This window comes from Sinohyriopsis cumingii, chromosome 4 (assembly GCF_028554795.1).
Source record: "Sinohyriopsis cumingii isolate HCF-2022 chromosome 4, ASM2855479v2, whole genome shotgun sequence".
NCBI lineage: Eukaryota > Metazoa > Mollusca > Bivalvia > Unionida > Unionidae > Sinohyriopsis > Sinohyriopsis cumingii.
The window spans coordinates 10,397,635-10,410,452 of NC_142964.1; the positions used below are offsets into that span (position 1 = coordinate 10,397,635).

The window sequence follows — 12,818 nt, forward strand, 5'->3', positions numbered from 1 at the left end:
AACTGCCACACTACAGACATCGTAGTGATATGACTGAAAAATTGTTAAAGCTACGTAAAAAATCAAAATCACACACACACTAAGACAAGGATGAGCAGGATGACTTTCAACTTGCTGTGGATGACACTGTACACATGGCTGACATGGGCCAGCAAAAAGAGATGCATGGTCTATCGTGAGTAGTCAGCCATCATTGGATACAACAAAAATGTGTTGTTTCCAAGTGATTTTTCCGGATCACGTGTCATTTAAGTCTAAAAAGACACTAGAATTTGGAACTATTAGAAAACAAACACTTTTACTATAATATGCATTTAAATCATTCCTGCATTATCCAGTCTTCAATAGATTTCATGTATTTACAACTTGTGCATCATTTCATATTAAAATTTGTATAAGATCTGAACTGAGAAACATTTTACAAAAACTTTGTTTATGATTTAGTGGAGCATTTATATTTTTTTAAATTTATAATTGGATTTTTCAATGTTAGTTGATAATGATTTGGTGGGGGTTTTTTTTTGTATTTTTATATTGTTATCAATAACTGTTTTTTATATATCTAAGCTTCTTGCCAATTTGATTATTTAATAATGTTATGGTTTTTGTTAGTGAATATATATTTTCATAATTCTCAACACTGTCCTGGTTTGCTAATGATAATGATTTTATAGTGGGGTTTTTTAAAGATAAAAGTTAGGACTGGATTATCAGTGTTGTTGTAGGTTAGTTCATAAACCCTTTATTGTGGAGCTTATTGCTGTATGTGTGTGTGTGCGCATGTATTCACATGCATAATTGGTCATCCTTTCATGAGTATAGTTGCAAGCCATGCCAAATTATCTTTTATCTAAATAACAAAAATCTCCAAACTATGTTCCTAAAAAATAACGAAAGAATGCACTAGAGTGCGCAATTTCAAGTAGAGAATTTTTAATGGGAATTTTTAATGGGATGGGTGGGTATATGCTTCTGGATCCCTTTAGCATGGTGTGCCTTGGCACTCAGATAAGGCAATAGACCACAAAATATTGGTCTGGATCCACATAAATTTGGATGATGCATAAAAGGGGTTGACAGGTATGAACAGAGCTTAAAAAATAAACTTAAAATTCAAAATGTTACTGATGTCAGTAAAGCATTAAATGTGGATCAAAATGACCTACTTTTGTAATGAGGGTGTAGGAGTCATCAAGATGCATCCCCTCACCAAGTGTTTCTATTCCTTGTATACCAGTATTTATACATGTCTAAGCTTAATGCAAAATCTTAATCAAGAATGAACAGGTAATGTACATGTATGTACAAAGTTGGCACTCTTAGCCCCCCTCTTTATGGGTTAAGTGCTATAATATAACCCAACTCCAAACTGCTGCCAAGGACCAAGGAAGAAAGAAGGTGCAAAATTTATTGAGGCTGAACATGTGTGCTTTCTCTGCACCACAATAATTTAATAAAGGTGAGCTAGAAAAGTTACCATGACATATAAGTTTGCAGTAACTGTCAAGAGCATTGTAGCTTCTAACTTGAATGGATAAATTTGTCTACAGTAATGTCACTTCTAACTTTAATGGCTAAAATTGTCTACAGTAATATCACTTCTAACTTTAATGGATAAAATTGTCTAATGTCAGTTCTAGCTTTAATGGATAAATTTGTCAAGAGTAATGTCACTTCTAACTTTAATGAATAGATTTGTTTAGAGTGATGTCACTTCTAACTTTCATGGATAAAATTGTAGAGGGTAATATCACTTCTAACTTTAATGGATAAAATTGTTAGATGATGTCACTTCTAACTTTAATGGATAAATTTGTCTATAGTAAAGTCACTTCTGACTTTAATGCATAAATGTCTAATGTCACTTCTAACGTTAGTGGATAAATTTGTCTAGAGTAATGTAGCTTCTAACTTTAACAGATAAAATTATATACAGTAATGTCACTTCTAACTTTAATGGATAAATTTGTCTAGAGTAATGTCACTTAACTTTAATGGATACAATTGTCAGGAGGAATGCAGCTTCTAACTTTAAAGGATAAATCTGAAGAGAAAATGGCTATACATGTATTTAGATGGATACATTTGCCAAGATCATTTTATGGTTGTCTATGCATCTGCATCCAAGTAGATAAAACAGCCTAGGCACATGTATCTAAGTACGAGAATTGCCAGCCACAGAATGTTCTTTGCTACACCAGTTTTAAAAGATTCAGGACTGAGCTAGATTACACCATAGCACTGTCAATTTGACGGCTTAAGTGTTATTTCAGTTTATACATATCTTTATCATTGATGTCAATGATTCAATGTCAAATAATATGATTTTAGTTTTATATACACTTAATTTGTACTGTTTGTTATATTTTTGTTTTTATACACTATATGCTATGGATAACTGCATATTGGACATGACCTTGTCCAAAAAAAGTTCACAGTGTTCCTGACTAAAGACACGGATGTTTATATTTTGTAAACATATAATACATAAAGCTGATATTTTCTCTAGCTGTGGTTGTTGATGTTGTTGTAGGGTTTAACGCCATTTTTTAGCACACAATAGGCTATACATGGCGGCCAGTATTAATGGTGGACGAAGAACCCAAGAAAACCCTGGAAAAAAACACAGACCCACGAGAAGCAACTGGCAAGCTTTCTCACATACCCACATTGGCTGAATCCGAGACTTGAACCCACGCAGACAGAGGTGAGATGGCAGTGATCTGTAACAGAGAGCGCTTTAGACCACTCGGAGCCCCAGCTGTGGTTGTTAAATGTTAGGATCTTTAGTCTGAGTCAAGAATATTATGTTTACCATTTCCTTTATTATAATTTTAGTAATAAAATCTAGATTGGAACTGTCCATTAAGTAACAGTTTTTTTGGAGGAAAATGCTAAACGCGACCTAGATCAATTAGATGGCTTCATAAGGTTGTTTATCTAAAAATTATTCATTCTTGCAATAACATCTTAACAGAAATCAATCATATTATTGTGTTCAGTATTTGATTTGGTCTAGAATTTATTTATTCAAATTATTTATTCACTGGAAATACAAAGTGCTCAAAAATATTCTCGGACAGAGACATTAATTAACATTATGATTGTGAATCCAAACAAGGGCATCTTGAATTATATTACTGTCATTCATCAAAAGACTTGGTACATCATCACAGCTCAGAACAATGGTGCATTAGTACATTTGAGTCTACCAGCACACCTTCAGCTTTGGATCTTATTTGGAATACCACTGGAATTTAGTTAGAATATGATTTCTTAGGAATGGTGATAAACTCTTTGTGACTGTTTTGGATTTACTTCACAATACTGTAAGTTCTTTTTTTATAAATTTTCTCATTGTATTCAAGGGATATGAATTATTTGTTGAATTTTACAAAACTTGTTGGTTTTGACTCATTTCTATTACTTTTTTTAAGACCATAGTCTTAAAATTAGAGTTATTTCTGTCTGTTAGAGCACCTTACAATTCGAATAAATTTAAGCAATAACTCTAGTCTCTTGTCCACATTGGCCTATGTAATCCTAGCAAAATGGGGTGGATAACTCTTGTTATACACACATATATATATATATATATATATATATATATATATATATATATATATATATATGTATACTTTTATATATAACAGAACAGCACATGCATAAATGTCTTAACACTAAGGTAGTGATGTTATCCCAGAGTAGCTACTGATGTTACGGGTGTAACATTAACATAAACATGTTTAAGGGTCTACTCAGAAAAACTTATGCAATCTGGAGCTACGTTATTTTGTTATCATTTGTTTTCTTCCAAGTTTAAGAAGCAAACAAAACATACGTTCTGTCTTATTGTGGCACTTGATAATTTTGATTTAATATTTGTTGCCATTAGTCAAATTTTATAACTAAAGAGTAAGTACGATGTGGAGTTTCTGCTGCCCATATTACATGATGTAATGAATATAGTGCGAACATAAATCGTAAGAAGCGTTCTCTTTTCTGTTGAGTTTTCTATATATTCGAGCGTACACAACGAAGGGAGATAACTCCTGAAGGAGTAATGAACGGCGTTCTTCCAACATCATGTACAACTTATGGCAAGTATTCAAACTTAAATCACCAAGTAACGGTACAGGGAAAGCGAAACACTTCCTTATACGGTTAGTAAACCAAGTAATATATCCGTATTGATACAAGAAACATTAATATACTCATGAAATCCCCCCCTCCACAAGCCTTTCATGATTCGTTCTTTGTTATTGGTTATAATTGTTCATTCATACCTTTTCCTCGTGGAGGGCTGCTAGAGTAGGCCTGGTTTTCAAAGCTTCAGTAGCCGATAATAAATTTCTGTAATGGTCTATGTGAGGGATGGCTTCAATCGTATTTTTCCCAAAGGTTTTGAGATTTGTTCCATAAGCCGCTGTGTCATATGATCCTTCACTGAATCCCAAGGAAAATGTTGCTGATGTTGAATCGATGCCATCTGCTATAACACTTCCATTATCCACGTTTTTATCACTGTCATCTTGTATTACTACATTTTCGTCTGCAAAATCCACTTTTGCAACGCGGAATCGTGAAACTGAAGGAACTTTCTCCATTGTCTTTTGCTCAGCAGCCGCAGCAACTAATTCCGACAGAATCGCACTCATCGTACCACTGACTTATTCCATAGCGCCATTTACACAACTGACATGCCGGTTATTGGCGTTTCTTTTATACTGTTGCCGGGGCCACGTGCTCTGGTATTAAGACAAGTTACAGATTTAGCACTAATCCATTGTTAGCGCAAGGCCATGTGGATTTGTTTACGTTTAACTGTGCTATATTAATGTGAATGTGAAACCAGAAAAATACCGGTTTTATAACTGATTGATTGTTGAAAGCAAATTTTATATTTGATATTGCGACAGACCATTCGGAACTAACGACTCCAGAAAACAATTTTATCTTACGATAATCCCTTAGGAATTAACATAACAAGAAAACAAATCTGACATTACAATAGACACTTTGGAACTAGCAACTCCAGAAACTAGCAACCCCTCGAAATTAATTACTCCACTCATGTGTGTGTGTGTGTGTGTGTGTGTGTGTGTGTGTGTGTGACTTAGATTTTTAACGTAGTTTTTCAATCATATCGCTACGATGTCTGCAGTGTGACAGATTATACTGATGTCTAGCACTGGGGCAGACATGTAACATGATGTCCCACCCAGTCACACTATCTTGACACCATGCCAACCAGTCCTAATACTAACCTATTAATGCTGAGCGCCTAGCGAGGCAGCTGTTAGTACTATTTTTTAAGTCTGGTATGACTCTACTGGGGTTCGAACCCGCGACCACCCGCATCAGCGGCGAACCCTCTAGTCACTAAGCCACCGGAGCGGTCAGGCTGGATATATATATATATATATATATATATATATATATATATATATATATATATATATATATATATATATATCACTGATACAGAATTGCTTCGATGGCCTAGTGGTTAGAGCGTCCGCCTCCGATGCGGGAGGTTATGGGTTTGATCACCGGCCGAGTCATACCAAAAACTTATTAAAATAGTACTAACAGTTTCCTCGCTTGGCGCTCAATATTCAGTGGCTAGTGTTAGGACTGGTCGGTCTGGTGTCAGGATAATGTGACTGGGTGGGACATCATGCTACATGTTTGCGGCATGATGCCCCAGTGCTACACATCACTATAAACTACCACATTGCAGACATCGTAGCGATATGACTGAAAAATTGTTAAAGTTACGTTAAAAATCCAAATCACATCACATCACATCACACCGATGCGGGAGGTCGTGGGTTCGATTCCCGGCCGAGTCATACCAAAGACTTACAAAAATGGGTGGGACATCATGCTACATGTCTGCGGCATGATGCCCCAGTGTTAGACATCACTATAAACTGTCACACTGCAGACATCGTAGCGATATGACTGAAGAATTGTTAAAGCAAGCTACGTTAAAAATCCAACACACACACACACACACACACACACACATCATTGTTACACATGTCTTGTTTACTTTTATTATGAGTATGTATGTAACAATTGTCCCAACTAGTTTTAAAAAATGTCAATTTACAGATGAATAAAGAATCGCATAAGACAATACACATTCAAAGATCCCTAGGCTCCATTTTCCACGCCTCTAAAACTCACTGTGGTAATGAAAAATAAGTCCAAATATCTCGCTCTAACTGTGTGTGTGTGTGTATGTATATATAAGTATGTATGTATATGTATATATATATTCTTACTGAAGGGTTATAGTTTCAAAGGCCTGCGGTTAGACACAGAATTTTTATTTAAATAGGTAACGACAGCTAATACAAACTTGTGTCGCACATCAAGACAGCGCACAGTGCTATATAGGAAAGACATTGCCATTTTAAGACATGTTTCCAGTAGGATGCACGCTTTTTCCGGGTTACATCACTGTGCTCGGTAGCAAAGAGCTGTTACCTTGTGATGACAGGGATACATGGAGGGCTTAGCTGCAATTTCCTGTTGTAAATGTTAAAAGTGCAGACAGAAAAAAAAGTACAGATTTGTGTTACTGAAAATTTTCATCATTGATACAACGATCATCACCGTCGTCGATAATGCACAACAATAAGGTTTACATAATCTCGGTACACGATATCAAGTAGAGTGATCATTGCAATTTTCATTTCGTTCGAGGTGTATAATCTTTTTGTCACTAAATACAACCTAATAGTTTACCAACTTCAATTCGTAACAGGAAGGTCTAGGTTGGGGTTAGATTATACCACAGACACTAAAAGGTATTTCATGAATGAGCTCTTTATGTGATTGAGAAGAAAAAAAAATCAGACAGCAAACTCGTGCGCATAAAATCCAGTAATGGATGTAACAAAATGATGAACCGCTCCAGTGGCCTAGTGGCGAGAGCGTCCGCATCGGATGCGGAAGGTCGAACGTTCGATCACCGGCCGAGTCATACCAAAGATTTATTTTTAAAAAATGGTACTAGCAGCTGCTTCGCTAGGCGCTCAGCATTAAGAGGTTAGTGTCAGGACTGGTCGGTCTGGTGTCAAAATAATGCGACTGGGTGGGACATCATGTTACATGTCTACGGCATGATACCCCAGTGCTAGACATCACTATAAACTGTCATACTGCAGACATTGATGTGGAACAATTGTTAAAGCTACGTTAAAAATCCAAATCACACACACACACACACACACACACACACTTTACATTAAATCTGGAAGAAGTTTAAATGTCTCAATGATTGCACATACATTTTTACGATTTTCATTACTCCCCAGTTTGTTTAAAATCTTACTGGCACGCTTGTTGTCATTTAAATTGGCCCGTTGTGCAAATGTATTATGCATTTGGCACCAGCTTCCTATTTTTAAAGCAAAATGTTATCTCTTGCTATGTCTTTAGATATTGTTTTTATTAACCTGCAAGGTCATTTTCTACTCTGTAATCGCCGTATTATCATTTGTATAATTTGTTGTTTACTGGTGGTGGTTATTTATCATTCAAACAACGCAAAGTTTTTATGAACTTTGATATTGCTATTTATGTATTGCTCTTCCTCCGTCATTTATTTGATGGTCAGTATGTTCGGTTTGTTCTCAAAACTGTAATTATCAATCTTATACTTCCCATTAAAACAGTACATACTTTTCCCCTTTTATCCGTTTTGGTTCTCAATCTTTGTACACGTCAACTTGTTTATCACATCTGGATAATTCTTATTCGTGCAGTGTGCCGTCTCTATACTCTCTTTCAATTCTTCATTTTGTACACTATTTGACCACGAAATCTTACTGACTGTAAATATTTCCTCCGTAAAAATAATACCATAACTATTTTTAAAATAATTTTCTCTTCTTTCAACATCCGTTTTACTGTTTTATACTTTGGATTTTCAAAAAAATCAGCTGTCAAGTAACAGGTGTTACCACTCTATGCTCTTAAAATAATTAACAGAAAATTGTGAAAGACAGCTTTGTAACATTTAACAAGTATAATTTGTTTCCCTAGAAAATAAAGTGAAAATGAGAAGAAGAAAAAAACTCACGGTATTGCGAAATTAAATCCTAAAATAATCAAAGAATTAAAGAGACAAGTCCTAGTAATTTAAAATCCTGAATAAAACTCAGTACAAGTCCCGAAGAAATCCAAACACTGAAGGCGATGACGTGTCTGCTATAGCTTATAGAGTGTTGATGTGTCAACAGTCTTTTGTTGAATCACAGAACTATAATTCCAGGTCTGAATTCAGTATAAATTCTAGCGAATGTCTTTATCAGAGAATTTTATCAGAGTACTTTTATATTTCCAGAGAAAATAATTACTTGAATACTTTGAAGAAAATAAAATTTCAGCCCAACTAGTCACAACATAATACAGCTTGAAAGTGCTAGATGCTAAAGCGGGAATGACCAAGTCCTCATAATCGCAAGATTATATAGTTCTCTACTTGACCTCAGGTCACAATTATCATTTTCTAAAAAAGACATTACCTAATGGAAAATAACCTTATTTATAGATCCTGCTGTTTATAAAACAATAACCTAGATTATGTATAACTAATTTAGGAAACTCCAAAAGCTTTGACCCACATAAACATATTTACATCTTCTATTAATAATGATCAATGATATTAAACCCATATACATAGAGAATAATTTAGTTATGTATTATTTGTTTACATAAAATGAAATGAACTAAAAATCAGTCAGGTCAAGAAGAAATGAACTCAGTTTTAGACAAGGTGAAGTCAAGCATACAATGTTACATTACAATACCATGTAATGAAATAATTGTAAAAACTAACATAAAAACAATTAAATTAAATGTACATAACACAGGATAGTATGACTGATACCCATTAGTTGCTTCCATTGGAATCATGTCTATTGATCTGTTTCTTTATATGGTTGCTTCAAGTGGTCCAATGTTTATTAATCTCTTGCCTTATTTGGTTGCTTCAACTGAAACCAGGTGTATTAATCTGTTTCCTTATTTGGCCGCTTCAACCGAGACCATGTCCATTGTTTCATTATCTGATTGCTTCAACTGGAACAATTTCCACTGATCTGTTTCCTTATCTGGATGCTTCAGACGAACCATTTGTATTTGCAGTTTCCTTATATGGTTGCTTCAAATGGAACTATATTTATCTGTTTCCTTATCTGGTTGCTTCAACTGGAACCATGTCTATTTATCTGTATCCTTATCTGGCTGCTTCTATTGATCTATAATGAGTGTCATTGCCTCCATCAGGTAACCTTGGTAAAACGTCCTCCCATTTCCTCGTTAGTTTTCAATTAAATACCTCAACATCATAGGTTTTCATGTTCTGTAAAACCGTACCATATATATATTTTGATTTCCAAGAATTCCTTTTATTGTTAGTAAACTAATTTCCGTCATTAAACTTCGTCTTTCCTAACTTTATGACCTTTAAGATTCCACTAAAACATCCAGCATATCATCTCAATATTCGTTTTCAATCTCGATGTCCAAGAGTATTGAGAAAAGAATTGTCTATCGCAGTCAATATACATTACAATCCATTTCGTTGTTTTTCATAGGCTTGCATGTCAACTATGTCATAAAATGTGTTTCTATTTAATGGTTATACCGCAAAAAAACACTTCAATTTTCATCAAATTGTGTTTCTATTTGATGGTTCTACCTCAAAAGCACTTATATATGTCATCATCAAATTGTGTGTCTATTAATGGTTCTACCGCAAAACACTTATATCTGTCATCTAATTGTGTTTCTATTTGATGATTCTAGCACATAAACACCTAGATCTGTAATCATCAAACTGAGTTTCTAATTGATGATTCTACCACATAAACACCTAGATCTGTAATCATCAAATTGTGTTTCTATTTGATGATTCTACCACATAAACACCTAGATCTGTAATCATCAAAATGAGTTTCTATTTGTAGAATTAAGTCAAGCTGCTTCCTAAATTTGAAATCTCTTTAAAGAAATTGTCTTGCATTTCTTTTCTCCATTTGGTTTGCTGATTCGTTTTCAAACCCATAAATATAGCATATTGTCCTGTACATTTTTTTGTATCAGTAAGAAAATAATCAGAGTAAAAGTGTATATTTGTAGAGTAAGTAATTATAGAGAGTGTAATGGAATCTGAATTTCTGGATGTATTTATTTCTGTATTACATGTGGATAAAGGATGGTACTACTTTATATTTCACTCTGATGTGTTGTCATTTCTACAAAACATTCCACTGATAAAATGCATCCACAGCCCCTTTAATGACATTCTTATATTTTGTGTAAGATCTTCATTTGAACAAGAACATTAGTATACGAATCGTTCTCTTTAAAACCAGTCATACCTAGAAAATCAGTAAAGATTGGGTCTAAAGGTTTTCACGGTGTACAACATATAAATAAAAAAGTAACAAACATTTCTACCATTTATCATTAAAATGTATGTGTAAGAGCTGATGTAAGCACTTCTTATGTGTGTTTGTAAGAACTGAGATTAGCACTAAGTATGTGTATATATAAGAATTGAAGTTAGCACTAAGTATATGTATATATATAAGAACTGAGGTCAGCACTAATTCTGTTTATAAGAACTGAGGTTAGCACTGAGTATGCGTATGTGTAATAATTGAGGTTAGCATTAATTCAGATTATACGTTAGAGCTAAGGTTAGCATTAATGTTGTGCATGTGTTAGAATTGAAGTCAGCACTAATTATGCGTATGTGTAACGGCTGAGGTTAGCACAAATTTAGTGTATGCATAGGAATTGTTTCTGTGTTGTTGTTGTGGTTCTGAATTTAACGCCATTTCTCGGCGCATGGTAGGTTATACGTGGCGACCAGTATAACTAGTGGAGGAAGAACCCGGGAAAACACCGGTAAGAATCACCGAGCCACTCGAAGCTACTGGGAGATTTCTCACATATCCACACTGTCTGAGCCCAAGACTCGAACCCACGCGGTCAGAGGTGTAATGGTAGTGATCGGTTAAGTCGAGCGATTAACGGAGTCCCTTGTAAGAACTTGGGTTATCATAAATTACATGTATGTGTAAGAACTGAGATAAGCACAAATTATCTGTATGTGTAAGAACTGAGCTTAGAACTAATTATGTTTATGTGTAAGCATTGAGCATATCGCTAAGTATGTGAATGTGTAAGCATTGAGGTATCACCAAGTATGTGTATGTGTACGTATTGAAGTCATCACAATGTGTACGGGTATGCATTGATGCTATCACTAAGTATGTGGATGTGTACGCATTGAGGTTAGCACTTTGTATATGTGTAAGTATTGAAAGTTAGCATAGTACGTGTGTTATCATTGATGCTATCACTAAGTATGTGGATGTGTACGCATTGAGGTTAGCACTATGTATATGTGTAAGCATTGAGGCTAGCGCTATGTGTATGTGTAAGCATTGAGTTTAGCACTAAGTATGTGAATGTGTAAGCAATGAGGTTAGCACTATGTGTATGTGTAAGCATTGAGTTTAGCACTAAGTATGTGAATGTGTAAGCAATGAGGTTAGCACTATGTGTATGTGTAAGCACTGAGGTTAGCACTTTGTATATGCTATGTGAATGTGTAATCATTGAGGTTAGCACTATTGTTATATATATATATATATATATATATATATATATATATATATATATATATATATATATATATATATATATATGACTTAGTTATATCTGATTTAATATATATTTATTTCAATTTAATTGTTTGTCAGTTGTAATTTTTTTAAATTTTTCATTACATGCTACTGTAATGTAAATGTATTCACTGGAGATGATACTTTTTCCAGGAAAAAGTTTGACCTTGACTGTTCGTTTTATAAACACCAGGTGTTGATCTAGACCCTGACCTTGATTCAAAATTAGTATCACCCACGTAAATAAGTTCTATTTTTATTTTAAAATGATTGGTTGTTGTCGAGATCATGATGGGACTACATGTTTAAGATGTAAACAAATTTTTTCTTCGAGTGAAATGATTGGTTTTCGTCAGGGCCACACTGGGTGTACGTGATCTTTAGGTGGCGCTCACCAGATAATATGTACTTTTGAGAGAGTGACGTATGTAAGGTTAAGTAGTCCGCATTTAAAACATGCACAGTGGAGAGAATGTTGGCATATCTCTATGCTACATTAATGTAATGTGGATGATATTTCTTTTGGATATTGTACTTTTGGAAATTTTACATGATCTAAGTACACTGCTAACTAAAATGACTGCTCCCTTGTGTTAAAAAATCAGTCTGAATTAGTCTAAAGTGCACTATACATAGCAGCTATTAAAATAGGGAAAATGAATTTTGCCAGACTAGACAATACAAGCTTCTGAAAGCGCAATGAATGAATTACCAAATATATAAAATGTAAAAAAAGTTATCGGCTCTTTTTTTATACAATTGACCTCTGAAGTTCAGGAAGTGAAAATGACCAAGTAGAGCTAGCACTTTTTTGAAAGGTGCACATTTGAAGTAAGGCCAAGCTGTATACTCTATAACCCATAGTACACCCATCAATCATACACCAAAATAAAGGGAATTAAAGGTTCTTTGCATTATACCTAAGATATACAAGGTCTTTTTTAAATAGCCAGTATAACCAGTGAGGAAAGCCGGGGAAATTCTTTTTCTTTAAAATCCTAACCCTTATGCAAAATGCGAAACTGTATAGCGCCACCTTAACAAGTACCTAATTTCTACGAGCTTCTAGAACATGATCACGTGACCCCCTTTTTACGTTTT

General features: G+C 34.5%; 1 protein-coding gene across 1 annotated transcript in view; it reads right to left on the reverse strand.

Annotated features, from left to right (window-relative positions):
* Positions 1 to 4,687, reverse strand: part of LOC149800611 (solute carrier family 12 member 2-like) — a 202,134-nt gene extending 197,447 nt beyond the window's left edge. Inside the window, exon 1 of the mRNA XM_089954605.1 lies at positions 4,287 to 4,687. Coding sequence (XP_089810731.1) covers positions 4,287 to 4,658 — 372 coding nt within the window. The 5' untranslated portion in view covers positions 4,659 to 4,687. The remainder of the gene's footprint in view (positions 1 to 4,286) is intronic.
* Between the last annotated feature and the right edge of the window lie 8,131 nt (positions 4,688 to 12,818).